A 26,367-nucleotide genomic window follows, 5' to 3' on the forward strand; every position below is an offset into this window, starting at 1 on the left:
ATTAGTTAATATAAATATAAATATAAAAATATATATATATAGTATATATATAGTATATGTATGTACGTATGTATGCATGTATATATGTATGTATATATGTATATATATGCATATATATATGTGTATGTGTGTGTGTGTGTGCATATATATATATATATATAATGTATATGTATATACACACACACACATCCATTTATATATATATATATATAATTTATATGGATTTATTCATATTGTCCATGCAGCGCACACTTACGTCCATAATGCAGTTGGCATTATTCCTTCTACTGTGACAGCAGCAGGTTTTAAATCTTCATTACATAAAAAGTTTAATGGTAAATCGACTAAATGACCCTAAAAATCACATTATGCTTTTAATAAAAATAAGAATTAAATAATAAAAAAATTAAAAGCTAAAATTCTATTAATATTATTACTAATATTCTACATAGTAATATATTATAACAAAATAAATTTTTACAGTAATTTTCTCTTAATCCGTTTTAATATAAAATATACACATGCAATTAAAAAACAAATAAAAATAAATTACCTTGATGCCTTCTACCATTTCTTGCGCCAATAATGGATCAGATAAAGAGAGTGGTATTTTGTCTTGATATTGTTTTAACATAGCAAAATTGACTACTTTGTCAGTAGGAACACATTGAAATACTTCCTCATATATTTGCGTATTTTGTTTACTTCTAGCACACCACACATCCTTGTAAAAAGATTTGATAAGAATATCATTGATGTTAATCTCTTCTTTAGCATTCAACAGTCCCAAATGTTCACGGAATAATTGTTTTCTCAAAGAAGAAGCAAATTTGCCACAAAGAAAAGGTATATCATTCATGCGCCCATCTTCAAATTCTTCATCCTGTTTATAATCGTTACAAATTTAAATATCCAAGTAATTTAATTAAAACATATGTAATCACAGCGTTTCATAAAATATACATAAAGTAATCCTTATGTTATATTTACAAATTAAAGCTATAAAAACATAGTTCTCAAAAAATTGTTCGTTATAAGATATGCAAACATAATTCAAAACAATGTCATAAACATACTCACATGAATTATTACGGCTATTTCGCTGTCTCTTGTAGCGACCATGCTTCTGTCATTTATGTTAGCTGATCCGCAGATCACTGTATTGTCATCTACTATCATTAACTTACTATGAACATAAATCAGTTCTGTTACCATCGTACCATTCAACATAGCATGAGTTCTCAGACCATGGAATGTAATATATTCACTAGGATTATCTATACCTGCTTCTATTAATTGATTTAGGATAGCATCCTTACCCCTGTTGTTAAATTAAATAAGAGAGATTTATGTATTATTTTTTTTTACTTTATACATATTTGTTAATATCATACCTCGATATAGAAGCATAATTCCAATGCGTTATCGCTCTTAATGATGTTCCAGTTGGTCCACCAACTTCACCTTCAAATCCTGGTAATAAAGGCATCACGACAAATACCCTGAACACCGCGCCTTCCCTGTGCGCTCTTAAAATTCTCTTCAATAGTGTTTCACCGATCCGATTCTTCACACCACTTTTCTCCATTGACGCAAGCGTTATAAAAAATTGATTTTCTATGTATATATATCTATAAAATAATTTCATCAAATGTGCTGTGTAATAACGTGCAATGTAATAAGCATAAAATATAAATATGTGTAAAATTTACCGTTCTGCTCTACTGATAGCGTCGATATAGGCTTCTTGTATGCTTCGTTCCACGGTTTCTGGATCGAGAAAACCAGCTGACCAAGAACTTACCGATCGCAGTACTTGACACTTGACATTATGTCGATTCGCTTCTTTGATAAACGGAGCATAGCTCTTACAGTCTTTATATGATTTTGGCAACAAGTATGGATAACACTTATTCAGCTTTGCCTTTTCTAACTACATACGTATATCTTGTCAATATATATGTCATACCATTAATGCATCTGACTCTAGACACAATTGTGTATACCTTAGTAGCGTTCCAACGTTGTATGAAGTGCCTAGCCACATCTCTAGCAACAGCATTTTGCACTAAAATTCCTATGTCATGCCACGGCATCCTAGGAGTGGTAGTTCTATCTACGAGATCTTGATATGGCTTTTCGAGATCATTAAAGTCTTTAACAATAAAATTTGTGTAATCTTTGCCAAGCCATAGTTTCGTTGTGCGTTTTAAATTGTCATCAATACTCGCTTGTTCACCGACTATGTTATCTTCAAGTTCAATTTCTAAGGATGCAGTCATACCGCAACTAAATTGTGAAAAAAATTAGTCATTTATTCAAAACAGATATAATGAAAGTAACAATAATATTAAGTAGAAACAAATCATACTTATCCACGACATCTTCACTGCCATATCCTTCGTGAGAACTGTACACTATGTTAATTAATTCTTGCCTCTTCGTTTTCACACTGTTTTTCACTTTATCGACAGTTGTTTTTGCAACATCAAATAAATTTTTTCTTTGCATTTCAGGAGTGTTACATTTTACGTTATCTTCCTTTTGTTGTAGCATAAAAAGTGAATCATCTGCTGACAACGCTAGAGTTTTCTGCGCTTCTGTATTCATCATTGGTCTTTACAAAAATATATAAAATTGAGTACATTTATATTCTTATTTGTACATTGAGTATATTTATATTCTTATTTATAGATTATATTTGATATTAATTAAAAAGTACTTACAACACAGGGATAGACCTTGTGGTTGCCATAGCGATAGTATTCGTTGCGATTGCTAATGGTAATAACACATGCTTTTGTGTGTTACGTGTTAGTATTTTTTTACTGCTAGTATTAGTCAATTTATCTTTCGAGGGGATATAGATACTCGACTGATGAATGGATTCTACAGTCAATATTAATAATAAATAATTATTTTTTTTTCAATATAAAAAGTACATAGCTCCAACAAAAACATGACAATAGTAGTAATAAAATGTATATGGATATTTACCCAGATCTATTAATCTGTGTTCATTATTGTCCCATCTACCATAACATAGGTCAATACCACCGAGAAATGCCAAAGATTGATCAACGACTACGATCTTTTCATGATGAGCCCATAGGAAGACACCTGCCCTTGCATGATCCGGATGTCTCAGCACTTTGATATTTTCGGGACATTGTTCCACCAACCGTTGTTTGCTATAATAACTGTTTATACCCAAAGCTACTTCAATTTCTTTATATATCAATACGAATATCTTGATACCTTCAAGCTGCAAATGGAAAAAATATATGCCATAAGAGACATAAAATTATCCGTTACAAATTTGCATTATATAATTTCACATAAGTATTGAATATATTGACAATTGTACTCACTGCTTTCCTCTGTAAAATTTTATCTAATCGCCAATAATCTCCATTAGCTATTGGTCTTTTCATATGAATTTCTGGCGAAAGCCACCAATCTGCGATAAAAATTTCCTCCTTGGCGTTTTCCATTGCATCGGCTACAGCAGACATGTAATCGGCCCCATCAACGAACCAAGTTCCCAATATCGATGAGCGATACGGAGCAAATGAATTATGAGGATTTGTTTGTATAAAATCTTTACCTGTATCAATCCAACTAATTAGACACAGAATGATGAACTATTCGTGATTTTCTGAAATCTTACCTTCTTTATTACTAACTTCCTGTATGAAATTCATCCATTCTTTAGCTTTTCGTCTCGTCCAACATTTAATAACTATATGTCTGCTCAAATTTGCAATTTGTATACCATTCCGCGAACCTGTACTATACATCCCAAAACTGATTCCAAAGCCATTATCCATCAAAATAACAGATTTTATTTTGTTATCTTTGGGAGTAAGATATGCGACAAAAGTATCTTTAACAATAAGATGTCGAGTATGCCATTTTCCACAAAAAGAAGTGCAGAGGTAGTTGCATTTGATACAAAATCCACATTCAAGTAAGCCACAGAAACTGCATCTTGTTCTAGCACCTGAACCAGTGCGCTTCAAGATTGTACCCTCTTTTCCTTTCATTCCTAAGTCAGCCACAAAAGATAAATGGGAAATATCCAAGAAGTTAATCTGTAAATAAGAAAAAATGATATATTTATTTAGACTGACTAACTGTTGTAAGGAAAATATACTTACAGTCTCAGAATGACGCCTGTAAATTTCTATATTAAGTAAATTGTACAAATAATCCTCTAGTTCTTTTCTTCTACAATTTAGCTGTTCATAAGGTACTAGAATATCAGGTTTATTTGGAAATCTAAAAGTAATTTAATTACATTTTATATTTAATCTCCTCTTTCTTTTTATCTTATATATATATATACATATCAATTTTTATATCAAATTTTATATCAGTTTTATACCTTGGTAATGCATTTCGTCTACTTTTCTTCTTGTCTGTCATTCCAAGATGTTTTAAACTGTTCCTTTTCTCTCTGTGGCTCTTCGTAGGAAAAGGTATGTTCAAACTAGCACGATATATTTTTAATTGATTATGCAAGTATTGAATATGTTTATATCGTTTTCTAATAGTCCAGACAAAAGGTCCATGTCTAAATTCTATTGTATATAAATTTGGGTTTACTGGATGCGTAGTCACACTACGTTCATTATCTATGATTCTCACATATACTTCTTGACCAGGAATGAACACATTACGGTATTGATTTTTAGATTTTGTTGGTGGGTTGTGCACAACAGTAAATGGTATAACATCAAGGATTTCTAATAATATAGTAAAAAAAAAACAAAATTAACAAAAATTTATAGATAAATTAAATTTATACACGAATGAAGGAACGCTATAAATTAACTTTTGTAAAGATATGGATTTAAATTTAACATAAATCCTCTAAAGATATTAATAAATAAATATATGAGTTTTTTTAGTAATCAAAATAAAATAAAAAAGAACAGACCCCAATGTTACTTCTAAGGAAATAAAGATTATGATGAAGTGAAATGACATGTAATGCTACATGAAATAAATTCATACCTTTATTATCTACATGTTCTGTTTCTTGCTCATAAACTTGTATTGTCTCTCCATTTTCATCAATTGTTATCTCTAATGAGTCAGGTACTTCCAAAGCATCATCAAATTCTGATTCTTGTGAAGTCATACGTGTTACCTCAGGTGGGCAAGATGGAACATCAACCAATTCAATAGACATTTTAATGAATTTTCTGAAAAGTCATTTTTATTTTTATATTTTCAAACAATATATAAATTCACTTTCTTTAGGTGTTAATAAAATATATAGTGATTGCAAAATCAAAATTCTCATAATCACATCATAATTCACATCGAGAGTTTTAAGTATACAAATAATTTTATTATATATTTATTTATAATAGTTTTTTCAAGCAATTTTTGACATAAAAAGAGATATTAATTATCAAGGTCATATCGCTACATTAATAATATCAAAAATTGAAATTCCACAAAAACTATTTTCTTAAGTCACAAATTTTTATTCGAAGTAAATAATTTCTATCATTATATTATTATTATCATATTCTATTAATTATTCCAGAAAAGAGCATACAGTACATGATATTTCCTTATTTCCAAGATAACAATCTACGTCAAGTGTTTTACACAGCACAATCCTAGCCTAACAAAAAGTTTTCTACAATCTATTAGTAAATCACCATATGTAATATTGAACTAATACGTTCGCCTCAGTAAATATACAACACAACATTATTGAATAATAAAGAACTGTCGTCGTCTTGTGTAGACGCGCAATTCAGATGACAGTTGTCACAATTACTACTGGCCACTACACGACGTAACGCGGCAATCTACCAACTGCTATGGTGAACGTTTATTCATCATGATGACTGCATAGTTACTCCTTCGTACACTCAGAGCCAAATATATACCTTACCTCCAAAATTTAACTGGTCAGGTGGTATTATTTTTAAATAATCCTGTCAACTATGACTATTGATATTTTTAATTCAACGTGATTTTTTAAATAATCAAAGACATGTGATATTCTGTATCACGACAGTGCTGGAATTTCAAATGTGAAGCAGGTGTGCTGACATTAGGCCTGTTCGTTTTGTCTGCACTGTTGAACTGGTGCAACAAGTTGAAGTGAGAAAACCTAAGTTTGCCTCACTTTAACTTAATGCACCAGTTCAGCAGTGCAGATAAAACGAACAGGACTATTGAAGTATCCCTGCGAGAAATCATTCGTCGATCGACGTCGAAACGATGTCGAATCGACATCGATTTGATGATTTCAATGTCGATTCGACATCGTTTCGACGTCGATCGACGAGTCATTTCTCGCTAGGATACCAAGGTGCAATATTATTCATCATCGCTAGATCTATTCTTTTTACGCACAAATGTACTTATATGCACTTTGTGCATTTAGAGTAAAACAGGTGTGCTTTCAGGTATTAATAGAAGAAGGAGAAACAAAGATATCGTGGACAAAAATTAAGAAAACAAAAGACGGGGGAAATAAGAAATATAATACTGCTACCGATTCAATAAGTTTAATTTTCGAATTTATCTTTATTTCGATGTTTCGTATATATATTGCATTTTGTAAAGTTGCAGAAATAGGCCAATCGCATATCGTAAAAATGAATAATTAAATTTAAGTGATAATTGAATCAGCCAATTACAGTTGTGAATCTCAGCACGACAATTTTGTATATTCTCGATAATTTTCGATTAGTCGATTTAGTTGATACCTAGGATTTAATGCTTATATTCATAGCGTGACACTGGCTCCATCAAATGGAAATATTGAGAAATCTCTCGACTTTCCACTTTTCTTAACGTTACATTTTCAAACAAAAGTGGAGCACGTACCCGCTTCGTCATGCTAATATCTAATATTAGAGCATAGATGGATACATCGCGAAGGTAATTAGATCATGCGTATCATTTTCTTCGTGTTTTAAACAACTTTCAGTAAAATCGATCGACAATCACGCGTTATCGGCCTGCGATCTGTTTCACGTTATGGATGCCAAGGAGAAAGCGATGTGCCGTGATGTATACGACTTATTATCGTAGATATTCTTCATTCTTCGTATAATTCTATATTTATCTAATAATTAGAATAATCTAATAATTATTCTATATTATTAATTATTCTCTTACATTATTAATTATCCTCTATATTATTAATTCTATATTATTCGATATGCAATTGTTTATAAGTCAATACACATATTTACAATAATACACATTTTATAATAATAGTAATAGTAATAATATGCATACATGATCAGTGAATAGGTTTAATCGTTGGTTGCATCTTCTGCAAATGTACTCTTTGTACTTTGCCTCACTTTTCTCTGTTTGCCGCAAGTCAACAAAATGAAAAGGAGGTTTGCAATCGCGAATTAAAGAGAAAGGATTCGACTTACGAAGTAAGATATGTGGGAAGGTCGAAAAGTGAATTTCCTTGGAGTGAGATTTGTTTTTTTTTAACATTCGCTTAATTTATATAAATTTAATATCAGTTTTTGACATTATTATTTGAATATTATTTGAATATTATTTGATGCATGTTGCCACCGAGTATAGTACTTGTTTTTAATCCCTATGTACAATGTACAAAACATACGGATATAAATTTCGAACTTGTTCTTTCAAATACGAATTTGTTCTTTCATTTCAATCGTAAAAGAGGTGGGAAAGTCTTGCTAGAAAAACGAACAAATCTGAGATGAATAAAATCTTTAACATAGTCCGGAATTCTTTCTTAGATATGTAAGTATATGTTCTGTCTAACTTAACCTTTACAATTCAATTTGTTTTAAACGTCACAAAGTTTATAGAGCATGCGGTGAGTAGTCTTGCGTTTTATGAGAAACAAAATAGTATCATAGATATCACTTGCCCTTTGGGCATTAAAGTTATTGACGAAACTTCATTTACATACAAATGTATATCTTTTTTTTTGTTACATATAGACCGAACGGATCAAGGACCAATAGTGGGTCAATAGTACTATAAATAGGATCAAATATGTCGTGTTTAAAACTGGTATGTAACTACTTACAATTGTAAATTTATATCCATATGTTTTGTACATTGTAAACAGGGATTAAAAACAAGCAACTAAGCCACTCGGTGGCTACATACATCAGTTCAAATAATAATGCCAAAAACTGGTATTAAATTTACATCAATTAAGTGAATGTTAAAAAAACAGATCTCACTCCAAGGAAATTCACTTTTCGACCTTCCCACGTATCAGTAGATCTTATTTCGTAAGAGTCGGATCCTTTCTCTTTAATTCGCGATCGCAGACCTTTTTTTCATTTTGCTGATTTTAAATTCGAATTCATATCGTTCCACGCATAAATTTGTGCATTTTAAAATGTAGTCAAAAGCATCGATACATATATGATATTTCATAAGAGATATCTCGAAGTTCTATTCATGCGAACATTCTACGGACAGCTAATTTCAATCCGTGAACAAACTATTAATTAAAGAATCTGATTCGTGAATCAGCCAACGGTTCAGTATCAATTTATGGCATTTTGTGTACGTTACTTATGTACGCTCTCTGAAGTGTCGATTTATGCCGTGACTGCGAGTTGCATTGCGACTACATTTTTTGAATTCCCCTCGAATATGTGACATAAATTTCGAATTGATTTAAATGTTATCAAAAAGCAAATATTTTTCAAAGTCTGAGAATCAATGTACAGAATTAATAACATCCGTTACCAATTATTCATAACTTTGAACATCTTGAGATATATCTTAACTTTGCAGATTTTCCAAGATTTTCAAAAACCAACTCCTCGTGCGTTCGCTTTCGCAGAGTAGCGTTCATCGTCTCCTTCTTGATATTTCATATTCTTCCATTAATGATAGGTAACGGTAACGGTAACGAGACGGCGGTAGCGAGATAGTGATGGCAATGACGATAGGTAGTGACAACGGTGGCGGTGGCGGTGGCGGTGGCGGTGGCGGTGGTGGCGGTGGTGATGGCGGTGGTGATGACGGTAGTGGTGGTGACGGTGGTGGTGGTGATCGTGGTGGTGGTCCTACATTCGGGCGAAAGGGAAAATGTGGTCGGTCGAATGGTTCTTTTTTCTCCCCTGTTGGCGACCGGGATTTTTGACACGGCCGACCGTTCGAACGACTTGCATTTGGTCTCGGAGCATTCTATCGAACGTTGTCCTACGCCGTTGTGCTGCGAGCGCGCGAAAAATCGACGCGTCCGAAGATGCGTCACGTGCATCGTCGTACCTGATCAATCTATCTTCGTTTTCGCCCGTCCGATCACGCGAGTCCTGTGATATCGCCGATTTATCGAGGAATCGAGCAGTGCCTGCGCTGTCGCGACTTTCGTTCGAAAGTCACCATTATTACGCCGCGGATCCGAGGGAATCTCGACCGAAAACGAAGTGTTCCCGTCCCGGCAGCACGTTCCGAAACATCGTTCGACTCGTCCGTTATACCCGTATCCGGCTCGCCAAAGTTTCTCCGCTTAATCCGTTATCGGAGAAAGTATTACGGTTTGCCGGGACAAATTGTGTTGTGGTGACTTGAAATGAGACATAGGATTATTAGACGCGACTGAGTAGTAGCAAGGTGAGCGTTTGCCAAAATGGCAAATTGTTAAAGAACTCCCTGTTGCATTTGCAAATTTGCCTCGAAACGCCACCGGCCGTCTCGCTTTCGCGTTAGCGACGCGGCGCCACGAAGCGCAACTTGAACGCGATCATTAGATCGCGATTCGTACGGGAGCGGGTTAATAATCGAGATAATTCCTGTGTATCTCTGAATTTCCATACTATAATTCCTTCTTACAAGCTGGTTTTTGTTCATACGTCGATCGCGAAACGTGGCCCAGAAGCGTGCGTAGCATTAACGGATCAGGCTCGGAATTGACTGACCGTTTCTCGTCGACACAACTCGGCAGACCACTTTCACGTGCGCAAACCGCCAGAGATACACGATCTCCGTTTCTTACGTAAAACTCGGGCACCCGTGTAATCATAATCGAACGGTCGCTCAAAACGACGAAAATCTCTCGTTTCCGTCCACCTCTGTCTGCACCTTTCGTCGGGCAATTTCCTGCCAGTTCACGGTCGGATCGCTTTCGACGTCGTTACTCTAATAATTTGTCACGAAGTTAATTCTCCCTACAATTTTTTTAATTATCTTCGCACCTGCAAGATAGCGCCGTTTCGACGAAAACACATCTGCAGCGATATATTATATTTCTTCTTTTTCTTTGCACAAAATAAGGAGAGAACTTCTCTCTCCATCACCGTAGTACAAATTATATCTGAAAAAGATTTTTACCTGAAAACCTAAATTAGCGACAAATAACGACGAGTCAGCTGCACTCTTCGTTGGATTCTGCAGGTCGCAGGATAATATTCTCGGGATAACTTGATATATGCTGTCGTCGATTCGCACGAGAAGAATTTACTTTCTATCGACGCGTAACTGCAAGTGCAGACAGATGTTGTGAAAATTAAAGCCGTCGTTACGAAACGCACTTGTGATTAATTTTGTGCGTGACTCTAATACGCGTATCTAAAGTCGTCGCTTCTTCCTTCTTCTCGATCTCTCTTCTTTTCTCAACGATCAACGATTTTATTATCCGCGAGCGTTCGTCGTTGTAAAACTTTTAACTGTAACTCTTAACGGAATTTTGAACGAGATAGACCTCTTCCGGGAGATTGCGTTGCTCGTTTAATTTTGATTTCTCACCTGCGATATGAAATATCAGATTGGTAAGAGATACAAGTCCATAATGCGCTTCGGTAATTCTCCATGCATTCCTGCGGAACTGAATGGATCGAATGAATCGGTAAAACGTCACGATTCGAGTAACGGCGATCGTTGATCCTCGCTCGATATCGATCTTCGCCTCTGCACACGATGCTTCCATTCATCTGCTCGCCCACGACCGCGCTAAACGTATCACGATCACGACATCCGTATCGTAATTCAAGGGAAGCAAATGTCGAAGTGTCCCGCGCGCTGCGACTCGACTCGCAGAGGTCGATTACATCGGCGCTTCGTGGCGAATAAGCTTTTTCTCGTGACGCAACGGATTGGACGTAACGGATTTTTTGGATTTCGCCGTTGCGAGCCGCCGTGGTACGCAGTTTTTCGTCGAAACTAGGTGAACGAGAATGTTCGCAATGCACTCTGCTCTCATAGAATGAACAGCGCAATCGAGATAGAGACTAACAACCGGCAAGAGTAAAAGTAAATTTGAGCAGTGCAGGCAATGTGTGCCTGCGCTTTGGTCTACCTGCGCATATATTAACTGACCTGAGTATACTCGGTGTGCACAGTGGAAAGCGTCTAGTTCCGCGTGACTGTGAAACTTATTTACGTCGGAAACGAAATTTCTCAGTCAGCACGCTCCGGACATTCCGATATTCATATCGATTTAATATCGATATGTTTTCATTATTCTTCTTCTTTTCTTTTCTTTTAGAATGACACGGACGTTTTCGTTCGGCCTGGTAGTGGCGTTGCTGCTGATACTCGCTGTTACCGAAGCCTCTCGTGGACGGACTAATCAGGTAACGATAATTGAGACGCATAATTGTGTGTGTGTGTGTGTGTGTGTGTGTGTGTGTAGATTGATAGAGAGTCTATTAGAATCACACCGACTGATTTTCTCCTTTTTATCCTGGCGAATAAACGGTTCTGCCGAAATTGTGCAACGTTGGCACGTTGTTATTGTACGAAGCTGAAAGAGAGATTTTTTTGCGTCCCTTCGCACTGATGCAAAACGAAAAGATGCAAAGAAGAATGGGGGGAAGGGGGGGGGGAGAGGAAGGAAACGGGAAATGCAAAAAAGAAACGATGAATGCGCGCACACGAATCGTTTTGTGCACTTTGTCGAAGGACGTGCATAAGTTTGCCGAGCTCCTTTTCCCGTACGTCGCGTGGAACGTTCTGCAACGTAAACCTAAAAAAATATATCAAAGACAACTTTTTTCACAATTTACTTGTGAAATAACGTGCGAGATAGGCTGGAAGACAGGCGAGATCCGTTTTACATGCGTTTTGTGTCAAGGATGCGTACTTAATGTTAGCATTTACGACATTGCAACGCGCTGATTTTCTTTCCTTCTATCTCTCTCTCTCTCTCTCTCTCTCTCTCTCTCTCTCTCTCTCTCTCTCCCTCTCTTTTACACGAAGGCCATCGACCCAGCGGAACGAGTCGATTCGTATTATTCGACTAAATCGCGCAAGTGAAGTTGCACACTGCGCACGCTGTAATTAGAAGCCGAGAAAGGAAGTGCTTCTTCACGACGATCACTCGAATAACGTCGGAAAGGAAAATCTTCGCGTCCCGTATGCTTCGCAACAAATCAGCACTTGCTTCCTTTATTCAACTGAATTAAATCGCGCTTTGTTACCTCCGTCGAGCAGAGCCATTTCATTATCTCGGTCTCACGGACGTGATCGTCTGTTTCGGACTTTATTTCGTGACATTCTTTTTATTACTACATTTCGAGTCGAGTTTTCTCGAACTGAGGTTATCTCGAGGCTACTGCAACTGTCACCTTTGCTGAACGTACACATAGTAAACACATAGTACTCGCTTCGATCTCCAGGTATTGAGAGACGCTGTGCGATACAACGTAGAACATGCACACATAGAACGCATATATAAATGGAGTGAGAGGATAAGAAGAAAAAAAACAGATCGCAAGTTTGCATGGACCACGCCTAGTGTTGCACCGTTCGCTTTTAGCGAACGATATGCATACCGCGTGACCAAAAATAACCCTTCTTTACTCCGTCATAAAGATTATTTATTTGATGAACAAAGTAAATCGTATCGTATCCTCTCCTCGCGCAGGAGTAATCGTAATTAACTGCACCGAGCGCCTAAACGAATCGAAGCGATCGAAGCTGACGAAAAAAAATCCGATAATTGGGACGTAACGAGTGAGATGGCGCAACGACGAATGAAATGTCGATCGAATTAACAAACCAATTAAGATATTTATTCGAGTAATGCGTCCGAGTTGAACCGCGTCGACAGCTGGATCGAGTAAGAGTTTTCGCATTTGCATTTGCGAGCGAAGAAACGCGTATTCTTGCTTACGGTGAACGTAAGCGCGAGGTTCGCAATTATTCCCCGTTCTGCACACTGACAATCATGGACTTAATAGAAGCAACAGCGGGATGATTTTCTTATCGATTTAATGACGCGTTACGCAAGAGCAGAGAACCACATCTCTCTCATTCCAGGGCAATTCTTATTATCGCTGTATAAATGAACGGCTCGTTAAAAAAAAAGAGGCCATCGCGGCGCTCGCCGCGTGTCTTTCATTTCATCATAATCGCGGGCGATTTGTAACGGTGGTATGAAGATCGATCTGCTGATGATTTGTAAATTATCCCAACAGAAATCGATGCATGGTTCAAGGCAGACCTCTCTTTTATCCGCACGATGTGCAATATCCTCTTCGTTAATTCTGCAAGAATTACGATTTAACGTAAAACTCACTGCCACTCGGGCAGGGAAATCATCTCAAGCGTATTCCGCATATAATAAGCGCTTACGCACAGACAAAACTGCATTTTCGTACATTTGTAATTATTCCACGTTTACGACGACGACGACGAGCTCTTCCGCTCTGTTGTCTCAAGTGTCAAACGTGAAAGGATTTTTACACTGCGAGAGCGCGCGATCAAAGGGTTACCTCGAACCTCGAGGAACGCAACACACACCCGGCCGTGCGCGAAACGCGACTCGACGCGCGACGTCAATCTCGTTCCTCGAATCCTTTTGCCAAAGTAAATTACGTACTATCCACATCCCGTCGTTCTCGATCAATCTATCTCGCATATCTCGTGATAGCACATTCGCGTGCGCACGCGCGCACGAACGTATGCGTGCACCCGACGTGAATTGCGTATTGCGCTAAACGCACGTTCGCGGCTCGATGATGTTTCTCGCGTGTATATACGTACACACGCGCCGATAAGTGTGCAAGTCGCAGACGGATGTAGCGCATTGCACAAGCGCGTACAAGTGCGATCTAAATCGGGTTTTCCATTGGAGAAAGTGCCGCTTCTGCATCGTTCGCTTCAGCGGACTTCCTGAAGTCCGTTACATCTTCTCCGTCTTCTCGGTTTTTTAATTATCTTTTTTTTTTATGATCCTTAAAGTAAGTTTTTGGGGGGATTTCTCTCGTCTCCACCGCACGAGGATTTGACAAAACGAACGATTATATAAGCAACTTGCAGTTGCAATGTAGCGCGATGTCGTCGTGCGTATCCTGCGGAAGAGTAAAATGACGTGGATGATGGATCTTTCCCCGGGAATTAATCGGAATAAATAGAATGAAGCTAATTTCACTTTCAAAAACAACATGCAAATTACTACATAACGCGTGTCCGGTATTATCTGCCGTTTCTGAAGACATTTATATTTTTCTGTGTATCCTTTTATTGTTAATCCAACGATAATGCGGCTGTACTTGGTGTAACTTATACTTACGCTTTTCACATTAATTCTTAGTAATGACTCACTTATCCAAAGTGTACGGAAACCTAACGCACGGTAGTTACAATAGCATAACAAAGGTTTTTCTCAGTCGCTTCCGTACTTGTAATGTTAAAAGGATGGTCTGCAAGTCCAATATCCCTCATTAATGATGGGAACGCGAGAGTTTATTGTTCTCGACTGAATCTGTTCTGGAAGACAAAACAGCTCGAGGGAAAAAAGAACTCAACTCGCCGAGTTGAGTATAATTAATCGGTTTTTGCATTATTATGAACCAATTTTATAATATCGCGTTATCTTTTACACTAATTAGCGATATGAACTTAAATGCAAAACTGCCCATTAGGATAGAATGCACTGGTGGAATAATTAATCGAGTGAAGGTAAATGTCACATACGTGTGAATTCTTCAAAAACAACCGGCAGATTTCACAAATACTTTACGAAATATTCTACCGCTTAGCATCTTTCTCCGGAATGTTGAAACTATAAGAGATAAGCTTTCTCTTTCGTGACTTTTCTGACGCTGTTTCCGCATTTCTAAAATAAATAGAATCAAGATTTCGGGTTGCTGAGGATCGAAACACACACCATTAATCTTACCGAATAATCCCGAGACATATGCGTATGATAATCAGCTCGCGAAAGGTCAGAAGTCAAAAGCGAAATCACGATCTCGCTTAACACGATCTTCATGTACATCCACTTGTAATACTTGCGTATGCACAAGTGTTCTCCGGTTGTCACTTGATCTCAGACGAAAAATATTAATTTATACGGCGCTATTCACATCGTACGAAGCAAACATTTAATCTCGCTGTTTACACTTATATGCCGAATGCGAACAGGTGTCCCGAAAGTATCACTGACATAGACATCTGCGTTTTATATGTTTATATTAATATTGATTCAATGTCAGTCCACATCGGGCGATGTATTGAATGCATAATTGTATCACAATGCGCTTTCATCCCGTTACTGCCGCATACGCTACACGAGGAGCGCGAAAGTATGGGTGAAAGTGATGATTCTTAAGTAATCGCTAGCTATAAACTACTCGTACTTTAATTTCGCGACGACGGGGCCACACCTTTCAAAACTGGCTCATTCGAACCAGTTTTTTTTGAGGTCGCGTCCTGTACGTGCTTTCTGTACAATATCCGCGACGCGAACAAAGATATATGTTAATACAGCTACTCGCTGTGAGACCTCGCAAGGTTTATTTATATTTATAGCGAGCGAAGAAATTATTCGCGTACTCTCTCCAGTTCTGTATTTTTCCCAGGTAATTTTACAGAGAAGAGCGAAAGACACGCCGCGTCAGCGGAAAAGTTCTGAACGGAAGAGCGTCGCGTTTTTTTCGCGTCTCCGTCGGTCGGACATTTCGTCACATTGAACGCGAGGCGCTTTGTGATAACACGTAACTTTTACAGTCCGTAAAAAAAGAACGCGAAGTGCGGAGGGGCCATTTTCCGTGATCTGACGCGGAAAATATTACGAGCGCGATAGATTAAATAATAATATCGGCCGTATGAATTCCACCGAGCGTCGTGGCAAGGACAATGCGCCTGGACGTCGGACGGTATAGACTCTCTCGATTCCACGGACTGCAGAAGCAGTCCACCTTCGGGGAGAGCGGAGCGAGCCTCTCACCTGTCCGAAGTACTTTTCCAACAATTTGCACGGCGTTATAAGCATCTGTAGTCTCAATAAAACGTAGCAACGCCGAGCGTGTGGTCAATCGATCGCGGGGTTTCAGCCTCTATTAGAATATAATTTTACATGGCGAAGTGAATCAGACTCATTATTCCCCGGCGCAATTTCACTTGGTTCCTTACTTCAATCGAATCCACCTCTCCACTCGCGTTGTTCGCTGCGCACGCTCTCCTTACCGCTTGTTCCTTACCTGTTCCTTACATCCGTAACGTACCGTTCGTTACGTATTTCGATCCCTGCCGCGTTTCGTTTTCTCGTTATTGTTTTTTACGGATCTTTACTGTCTTTTCTTTTTTTTCTTTTTTTTTTTTTTTCTTGAGAAACGAATGCTTTGACAATACGTTCACCTCCCTGTGTCGTTAGAGTCGCGAGATTCGCATATTGTTCTCAAAGAGCATGTTATTCTCAAATTTCTCGCGGTCTCGATTACACACGACTCCGTTCGTCGACAAGTCAGGTTTGCAGCGGCTCGCTTTTAGCGACATGCCTTAGGAAGCAAGCGTGCCGTGACGTTATACGCCGACTTTTACTTTCAATATCGATTGTACGACGACTAAACGCGGGGCTCGGACAGATCGTAAATGAAACTGGAACGCGTACTCACGCGCCATGAGCCACCAACCAACCACTCAGGGCTGTGGCTCTACTAAGATATATTTGAATTCCAATTCGCGCGAACAGGATATAAGCGGGCGACACATATACATGCACACACGGAATCTAATTAGATGTCTCATCGGTACCGACAACGCCCACATTAGCATTACTGTTCGAATGCCGATCACGAAATCGTTGTCGTTTATAGCTACGAGGAGAACGCGAGAAAAAGCCAAACCAAGAGTGTGCTTGTGCTGGAATCATTTTCCTGCAAGCGTCAGCGAGTCAATGCAGTCACGAATGTTTTAATGCGGGCTCGTTAACGCTGACGGTGAAGGTATAATCCGCGACAAGTATGGCTTATTCCGCCGTAACAACTGCAGACGCAATTAATAGGGAAGGCCGGGCGCGTTATTATCAACGATAACCGCCGGCCGATTGATCGATCGACCGAGTCCGTCGACCCATCGAGATTACCGGTGATTACCACTTGCGTTAATCGCGATTTCAGAGGATCCTCTTAATCGCGTAATTGGTGTCTTTCCGCGATTTCGTCAGGTATGGCATCTTCGCAATCGAGTCGCCGCGTATCGCTACGGTTTCTTTTTCCTTGGGCCCGCATGAGCTCTCCACTCTCGACGGTGTGTTGTTTCTCGTATCTTTGATATCGAAGATCGCACAGATTGCAACTTCCTGGGTGGACGATAATACAGCAATTATCATTATCCGGCCCGATTACTACAGTCCAGCAGTTGCGCATCGATCATCTGTAAATGAGATTTCTAAGTGAAACGTTACGGGTCGAGATCGTTTTGTGCACTTTCTGACATTCTAAATAGAGATACTGATTTTAAATCGATTTAATCGAAGATCGATTAATCGGAGCCTAAAAGATCGATTTCAAATCGATTTTCTGGAACTGATTCAAATCGATTCAAAGATCGATCTGTAAATTCTGAAAATCGCCGACACGATTTTTTCAGTTTCTAATTGTAATATAGTTTTTTTTTACTTCTTTTAGTTGTAACATTTGTACTCACTCAATGGTTGCACAATGCACATTATGTTGCCTTTAGACCGATGTCCCATGGGCGAGAATTTTCAGCGGAACGAAACGCGCGAACCAATCACAGCCACTCCATATAATAATATACATTGTGTACATATGTATATGCATATAATAGTAAACGTGATTTCTTATTTAATAACGTTTAAAAACCCTTGATTGACGTTAAATCAAACTAATTAATAAATCCTTAGCACAAAGATTTAAAGATCTTTTTCTATTTTGTTCTGGCCACACACACACACACACACACAGAACACAACCAAAAGAATTCCATATGTTTAATTTCTCTAATTCATATTAAAATTTAATTTCTTTGATTCATATTAAACTATATGAATTACACGAGGTCTACTTTAGAATGTCGAAATTTGACAGATAATATACTTTAATAAGTGGTTCACTCTATATGTATACCGATATTCAAATCGATTTTCTGAAATCAATTCTTTATAAACCGAATTTTTAAAGATCGATTTTTTTCTCCGTAATTCGAATCGATCTTTAAATCGATCTGTTTGAAAAAAAATCGGCATCACTAATTCTAAGGGCGAATTCCATAATTTGATGTGTCTCTTGCTTATATTTTCGTCTACTCGACGTTCGAATGCACGTGGTTAGAAAAGAATGATTAGACGGAGACGTGGTTCGCCTCGCTCCGTTCTGCTGCGATAAATTATATAAATAAGCACACGTTACCGCGATATGATTTCAGACGGACGGGCAGAAAGCACAGAGTCGCGGTAGCACGCGATTTTACTCACAGCCGACGACAGAATCAGATAATAACTTCGCATCGTCGATCGAGGCGTCGAGGTCACTTCGGGACAAAAGTTCCCGTTCGGAAACGGTGCCCGAGTTAAAGAAACACGAGTCGCATGTCGCAAGAGAAAGTTCGATCGGATCACGATCGAAGCTGAAACTGTCAAAAACGACTGGTGGCCCTGTTGACGTAACGTTGCGGACGAATGCGAAACATTCGAGCTCCGATGTCGGTAATCAAAGAAATTCACGCACGAAATCGCACACCGCGCAGTTTCCCAAGGGAGAAATAGCAAAAGGTAGGCAAGATGGCAACGAAGAGAGCGCGTTACAAATACCGAAACGACAGACAGCCTCGCGAAGATCGTCTTCGGAGGCATCTCCTCCTGTTCTGGAGAACAGCAGACAACTGGACCTCGAGGTGCTGACAAAATCGCCCAACCGTCCGAGATCACGAACAGGGAGGAAGATTTACACGAATTACAACGAGAAGGAACTGAGCAGCCAAGCAGCACGGTCCAGGAAATTCCCCGTTAAGACCTCCGAGAACGTTAAGACGCCGATTAGTGGATCGGAAAAAGAGGAAGCGAAGTCGCAACCGGAACACTGGAAGAAATTGGCAGAAACCGCCGACATCACAGAGAACATCACCGTCAAAGGGAGCATCCATCAGGCCTCGAGGAGGATGGACACGACGAGCGCGAACAATTCCAGCGATCGGAATAATAACAATGAAAAGGAACGAGACCTTCCGCTGTCGGGCTCCGAGAGCGTCAGGGTGGACATTCCTCTGACGGAGGTGCGGAATGACGCAAGCGCTGTTTCTAATCCTTCAGCATCCGCCGCGACCTCATCCGTCAACGTGTCTTCAAGACAAGCCGCGAGACCGCTGAAGGAGAGGGCGGAGAGCAACGATATCACGAGATCAAGCGCGAAGAAGAGCAGGCAGTCCGACAGGTCCAAGTCTCGCGACAGATCCAAGTCCGCGAAAAGTCGAAGTCAGGTCGAAGCGACGAATTCCGGGAGCGCTTCCCGCAAACGAGGTTCATCCGCGGCGGAGACGAACGGACGATCTTCCAACAGCAGAGGCAGGTCTAATGTGAAGAACAGCAACAGCTCCAGGGGCCGTCCCGCGCCGAAGTCCAGAGACACCGCGACGGAAGCGAGAAGTAGCGGAGGAGCTAGAGGCAGAAACGTAGACATCGATCTCGGGACGAGTGCGAACGCAAAGACGGAGACGCGACGCAGCTCGTCGAACGACAGACGCGCACCCGAGACGAAACGCAGATCCGGCGACAGCAGGTCGACAAAGTTGACGGAATCGAGAACGGAGGAGCGAGATGCAGTTCGGGCGCAGTCCAGAGCTCGGTCACGCGCTGTCAGCGGCCAAGGTAAGTTTCATTCTCCTCGATCAGGAGACTCAGCGTGTCAGCGCTTACCGGCGTTCGTCTGGAAAACCGCCTGCTATAAGCCGCCCTACATTTTTCGTATTTTCGTGTAATTTTCATCATTCATTTTCACGCAAAACAGATCGAACTTGCTTGGGTGGGCATAACATGAAGGATCATCGCTGTGCGATGACGGATACACGATGTTGCTTTTTCATGAGGATCGATGCGTCATGCATATACGACGCACGATGGCGAATGTGTTCGTAGTAAACTCCTGGCATATCGAGTCACTCGCGAATGTTACGCAAGAGTAGTCCATCAGCCGAATGAAAGCCCGATCCGATATCTGATCGAAAGTTTTGATCATAAAACGCCTATTGTTCCCAGACATTACCACCGCGTACGCTTTCGTTCCGAAAGCGACGATCGCTGAGACTACGACCGCTTCTTCTTTTGCTCCGAGCGCAGAAGTTACGACATCCAATTCCGCCTCTTCGATGAGCAGAACACCAGCGGCCGCCCGTACATCCACGACCGATCGAACCGCTCGCAACAAGGGAAGGGACAGGGGAGAAAGTATGCGTTCGAAGAAGCCTCCGAAGGAGGACTTCTTTAATCACGGCCTAGGCTTTCGTGGTCGAAAGAGCTCGACTGAGGGGCTCGGCTCGAATGTCCCGGATTTGAAAAGCACTACGCCGAAAAGCGAGACGCAATTACGTGGCAATCCTGGTTGGACTCTTAGACGGCGACCTAGTCACGTCAATCACGATGTTCCGTCGACTACCTCTGCACCGATTAATCGGGATCAGACCAATGAAGTCATCTCGCCCAATGATTCGCCGAGAGGCACACCAGAAGCGCCGTTAAGCAATGCGAAAGCCGGCAGAAGAGGCACCAAAAGGCCAAAAGCGAAGGATGAGACTAACACCGCTTCGGGCGTCGCGGCGAAGAGCGTGACCAGGGGTAGCAAAACATTCGACAAGTCGAAAAATTTCGACTTACCCAAGAGAGTAGAGCAGGAGGAGAGCGACAATTATCCTCCCGCGTTTCGGGCAAGGCTGTCTCAATTGGTGAGTCTGAACCTGCTTGCGCTAGAAGAGCTCTTGTCTGCTTAGATATCTTACATTAGAAGGATCTTTGATGGTTGATTTTTCCCCGTAACATACGAAATTCCCGAAGCGCAGCTTCCCGGTGAATGCTAAATTGACACGGCTAAATTGACACAGGAACAAACGTGTTTATCGTAAAATTATTAGCAAGATGATTTCCCTTTACGATATTTTGCAAGTATCCTGTACTCCTCTCACTGTACAGTTGAGACTATTTTCAACGTGAACTATAATGGTCGCTGTATTAATAACGCCGCTGCGTTCAAAGAAATTGACCGTAAAATACACAGGCACTGAAATATATTTCCAGAAGAATTCAAACTCGAAACCTACCGGGGCGAAGGGCCTAACTAGAACCAGTTCCCAGGTAAGGCGCACAATGTTTGGTATCTTTATTTATTAGATAAAAACTGATAACTAATACGTACGTTTAACATATTAACGATTCTTAACATTTGTATGCATTCTATACCTCTTTCAATCAAAGCCATTTGTAAACATTTGAGTTTGTAGATATTACGAATATCGAGATTTAACATGACAAGTAGTAGTCGATTAGTTCTCAAATTTTCGTCGACCCTGAATAAACATACGAGGGTAATACGTAACATGGTAAATCAATTAATACGGTGCAGATTTACCCCCGACACATACGCGTATACATTCTTCTTATACATATGTATAAAGCTTGAAATGTCCTACGTAGGAACATCCGAGGGTTACGATCCGTCGGCATATACGATCCAGCACGAAACCGCATGTATCCGAAAATATCGAAACTGTGGAAAATACGTTCGCGACAGATGTATTGTTAGACGTCGTTCCTACGAATCCCTTAACTTCGGTATCTGACCCACACACGCGACACGTAAGAATATAACGGAAGTACCATCGAGTTTTAATAGCAGGTTGAGATTTTTACGCACTAATCGGATAATCGCTTTGTCTGTTTTTCTTTTTTTTTTACTGGACTTGTCAAGCGGCTCCCTGTTTGCACGAGAAAAATCACTTTTGGTACACATGTTCCCTCTACACCTTTATGTCCACTTTTTCAGTTTTAGAAAAAAATATTACAATGAAAAAAATTTAGCTTTGGCTTCTATTTTCATCAAGGAATACCTTTGAACTTTATTCGTCTCCGTGACGGAGACGAATGATCTCTTTAATGAATAATCGCCGAACGCGACCGCTTTTCGAGACTACGATCGGGCTGGAAAATCGACAAGATGTGAAATAAAAAACGGTGTGGTTAATAAAAAACTGGTGGTTTTGTAAACACGAACTCACACAGGTGCATCATTTAGAACCAATTGGAACTGGATATAATGATGCCTTATTAACATTCTTCTGAACTGGTTCTGCCAGTGAAACTTACTCGGTGATTGGTGGTGGTAGAGTACAATCGAAACGATTATGTTTCGAAAGATATACTCTTCGAGGTTTTCGCATCGGAAAGCTTTCGTTATGCGTTTACAGAAGCTTTAGAACAAAGGCATCGCAGTGAACATCCAAACAAGACTGGATCGAACGATTATTATGATGTAAGAAATGGCGAATCCTCGACGAGAAGTTTTCTCAAGATATTCTATTCAAGATATATATTGATTGCAAAGGATCTTAAAGGTAGCATGATTATTTATAGAGATTTCCCGTCAAATCTTTAGGTCGCAATTCGAATTTTGCTTCACGTTCAGACGCTTTCGATGAAACGAAACGATTGGAAACTAAAGGCGATTAGATGAGACTATTAACGACGCGTGATAAATGAAATGGGATCTGGAATTCTACAAACCAGTTATGATACCGTCGGCTTTCCTCTTTGTTCTTACGTTGCTAGTTAATCCAAGAGAGAAAGTATACTCGCAGGTAGGTCATTGAAGCGAATCAAGTATAATCACGTTGTTACTCAAACGAATAATTGAATTTAATTTTACGCGGTTCACAAGATATTCTCTAAAAGGATATCGTTGTCTTACTTGCAGAAAATCTGACAGGTTCGATATATCGAGTGTAGAATAAAATCTTTCTTATTTGCACAGCTTTATTCGACGCACACACATTTAGAAAAAAAGAAGTATATTTTGAAATAATATCGTGTAACATCTCTTTCTGTGGTATAAGTAACATCTGAAATATGTATTATAGTTTCTCAAATCTTACGTAAGATTTATAAAAACACCTTGCTTTGCTGTGTAACGGGAAAAAGTGAAGGAGAATGACACAATAGGAAAAAGAAAAGAAAAGGAACAGGTGTTTAATACCATTCTTAGAGACAGCACCTATTATATTTATTTGAAGCACGGGTATGGTATAAAGAACAGTATGTAATTGTGTGCCGTACGATCGCTTATTAGAGGTATTAATTTGATTAGAAATAAATAAAAAGAGAAAGAGCACAATCGCCCGCTCACACACAGAGAAATATTCCGAGTTGTAAGGTGTTTTGCGTTTTAGATCATCGAAAATAAATTTCTTTTGAATTACGGTATCACATTTATATCTAATATAAATATATTTGTTTGTAAACTATATATATATATATATACATATATATGCAAAGTATACCTATGAAAAAAAATGTTTTCACAAAGTCATAATTAGACTGCGAAGATATATGCTTTAATGATAATTAGAGAGTCAATGATTAACAAAATCAGTGTATACACTCGTTAAATTTTATATATTTTATACTTGACGTATACTCTCTCCATGTATTTCATCGGATGTTTCATGTGTAAATTACTAATCTTCCTCTTCGAGATTCGCATCTCCCATTCTTTATCACTTTTCCTCGCGAAGGGTATAAAGAAATATTCTCACTTGAAACGTGCTGTCTGACGAGAACAATTAAACTTTCAGTCGTTACCCACGCCAATGAAATCATGGCTCGAGAATGTCGTTAGTCACCTAACCGCATGGATCGTCTTCTTTCTTCGGTTCATCTGGCTTCTATTCTCCCCTTAAAAAGCAGAATGGGTGCAGCGCTCTTAGACGATCGATATGTATTAGTTTTTCCATTATTATAAAGAGAGAGAAAGAGAGACACAATTCACACGTTTCTACAATTAATTTTCACGAAAAACGTCTTGAGAACGTCGCTTCGAGTCGAGGAAGACGAACGCCTTGTCAAGGTCGTCGCGCCGCACTAACAGAGCCTACTTTCGGGCTTTCGGCAGGTCGCTTACGAATTGCATATTATGGCGATTTCCGTCGCGAATCTAAAACGGAGCTCTTTGAACGACCTTTTCAGGCTACAAAACCAAGCTCAGCTCTATTCTCCGAAAGGTCTAAGCTAAAACTGGATTTAGCTAGGAGATTAATTAAACCCGAATTGAACGTCGACGAGAATGATTTCGACGTAACGACGACTCCCTATTCCGGTAAATCCAAAATGAAAGATCCCTCGACGGTCAGCGAGAGCAGGACTATAGAGAAAACGACAAGAACGACCAAAGCCAACGGCTCTCGTATTGCACACGGAAGTCTGATAAGCGAAAGTGCAAAGAAAGAAAAGTCGGGCTTGAGAGGCAGATGGAAAATGGTGGGGACTCCTAGAAAACTCTCGAAGAACCCGAATCCCGACGCTTCGTCAAGACCTCCCGTGACCAAGAAGGGCCGAGTGATCCCCAAAGGAGCAGTCGCGCTTTCCCTCTTCGAGAGAACCTCCGCGAAGAGCATTGTCGAGCTCAACGCCATTCCGCGCGAAATCGCGACTTCGCATCGTGGCACCACCCCCGTGGAAGAAACGGCCGCCACTATTATCGACACGACCAAAATCCGATCTCCCATATCGCAAAGCACCACGGTGTCGCGTGATGAAATGTCAACGATGGCCATTAACGCGATGGATGTTATAGACGAGAACATCATCGTCACGACCGAACTTGTCGAGCCGATGAAACTGGACAAGACACTGATTGAAAAACCGGCGAAACCCGACCAAAAGGAAACAACCACCATCTCGAGCGTTACGTCGACCACGGAGGTCGACACTTCCACGGAGTCCGGGTTCCTCACCACAGAATTCGCTCAAGAGATCACGCTGTCGCCAACCGTTACTATGTCGAGCGATTCGCACCTGTCAACCACAATCACGACGACGCCGACAACGGCGACACCGAGGGAGTTGTACCCCGTTTACGTCCCTAACTCGAAGAAAAACGACAGCTCGCAGGAGACGACGAGTGACACGACGAAGAATAGCTTCCGGCCCCGTTACACGAAGCAGCAGCCGGACAAGGTGGCCATCTCGATGGTGACGTCGAGGACCGTCGGGCCCACCAGCAGATACATCAGGAAAAAGTCAGGTGTCTTCAAGCCGTTCGACGCCGTCCCCAAGGCAGCCAGTACAGAAGCAACGGTGACGCAGACGAAGCGACGTGAATTTCGTCCGCGCACGGCGACCTACAGGAGGCACTCGGAAGCGCCGACCAGCTCCTTGTCCCAGCCGATGGTGACCAAGGACCAAGGAACAGCCGTCGCCAACGGCGTCACCATCACGCCGAAACCGATCAAGTTTCACGCCAGCGTCAAGTCATCCACCCCGAATATTCGCTCAGTGCCCACCGAACCGTTCGTGAGCGTGAGGATCGACACACCCAGCGAGAGCGCACCAAGTCTGGCCGGCATCACCGACAGCAGCAACGGCGTCAGCGGCTCCAACATCTTCAACCCTACCAGGAGCGCGTTCCTCGCCGGGAACACGACCACGCTGTTAGAGCAGCTACGAAGCACCGTGGCACCGCTCTTGAATACCCTGGGCAACAAGACCCCCGTCTTCTCTGGCGCTTACTCCAACGTGGACTCCAACGGGGTGAGTGCGGCTGAATCGGATCGTCCACTACATGCGTGATTACCTTCGAAAGATTCATGACACGTGATGAGTAATCCCGCGCTCTGTTTAGGTGAATCAATATAAGCGAGATTTCACTGGTTGCAGTGTGTATGCTAACTGAACCAGCGATTATAAATATAATATTTTGATAAAGAATATCTGATTGTACTTTCTAGAGAGCATTAAATTCTCCATTTCGCGAGCAAGTTTTCAAGGTATCACCAGCTACTTGAGTGTCGTTTAGTCCGCGTCCGAAGCGTTTTGAACGTGCAGCAGTCGCAAACAGTCACGACGGCTTATCCGTTTGAAAGTATATTGCAATAAAAAAATAATACTAATAATAATAACAATAATAATAATAATATTAGATACAA

General features: G+C 40.3%; 2 protein-coding genes across 14 annotated transcripts in view; one reads left to right on the forward strand and one right to left on the reverse strand.

Moving 5' to 3' along the window:
* Nucleotides 1–208: 208 nt before the first annotated feature.
* On the reverse strand, nt 209–5,832 carry Pld (Phospholipase D). 4 transcript variants are annotated; one of them, XM_019845626.2, is made up of 15 exons: nt 5,679–5,832; nt 5,020–5,210; nt 4,388–4,748; nt 4,161–4,281; nt 3,671–4,094; nt 3,372–3,607; nt 2,998–3,265; nt 2,727–2,889; nt 2,372–2,617; nt 2,007–2,289; nt 1,713–1,933; nt 1,395–1,631; nt 1,081–1,321; nt 554–883; nt 253–354 (listed from the first exon to the last, which is right to left on the reverse strand). In XM_019845626.2, the coding sequence occupies exons 2-15, from the start codon at nt 5,195–5,197 to the stop codon at nt 253–255; spliced, it is 3,411 nt and encodes a 1,136-aa protein (XP_019701185.1). In that variant the 5' UTR covers nt 5,198–5,210; nt 5,679–5,832. The 4 variants fall into 4 exon arrangements, with proteins under 4 accessions (XP_025158102.1, XP_019701185.1, XP_019701184.1 ...); XM_019845625.2 differs by having other exon boundaries at nt 5,578–5,832; XM_025302317.1 differs by lacking the exon at nt 5,679–5,832 and having other exon boundaries at nt 209–354; nt 5,020–5,197.
* Nucleotides 5,833–9,129: 3,297 nt separating this feature from the next.
* LOC105192323 (mucin-17) overlaps nt 9,130–26,367 on the forward strand; it is a 29,499-nt gene continuing 12,261 nt past the window's right edge. For 2 of the 10 annotated variants that reach the window (XM_025302332.1, XM_025302335.1), the window contains exons 1-7: nt 9,130–9,612; nt 11,483–11,570; nt 18,613–20,050; nt 20,438–21,120; nt 21,470–21,526; nt 21,866–22,027; nt 24,410–25,972. In XM_025302332.1, the coding sequence (XP_025158117.1) occupies nt 11,484–11,570; nt 18,613–20,050; nt 20,438–21,120; nt 21,470–21,526; nt 21,866–22,027; nt 24,410–25,972 (3,990 nt within the window). In that variant the 5' untranslated portion in view covers nt 9,130–9,612; nt 11,483. The remainder of the gene's footprint in view (nt 9,613–11,482; nt 11,571–18,612; nt 20,051–20,437; nt 21,121–21,469; nt 21,527–21,865; nt 22,028–24,409; nt 25,973–26,367) is intronic. The other 8 variants (XM_025302331.1, XM_011156376.3, XM_025302336.1 and 5 more) reach the window with 8 other exon arrangements.

Source organism: Harpegnathos saltator, unplaced genomic scaffold, assembly GCF_003227715.2.
Source record: "Harpegnathos saltator strain DR-91 unplaced genomic scaffold, Hsal_v8.6 scaffold485, whole genome shotgun sequence".
In the NCBI taxonomy this organism is placed as follows: Eukaryota; Metazoa; Arthropoda; class Insecta; order Hymenoptera; family Formicidae; genus Harpegnathos; species Harpegnathos saltator.

Bases quoted from the DNA above. Each gene is read 5' to 3' on its own strand.
- Pld (XM_025302317.1), bottom strand. From the start codon at position 5,197: ATGTCTATTGAATTGGTTGATGTTCCATCTTGCCCACCTGAGGTAACA. The intron at 4,749-5,019 runs GTATGAATTTAT...CTATATTATTAG, and splicing joins AGAACATGTAGATAATAAAG to AAATCCTTGATGTTATACCA. The intron at 1,632-1,712 runs GTAAATTTTACA...ATTATTTTATAG, and splicing joins GCTATCAGTAGAGCAGAACG to ATATATATACATAGAAAATC.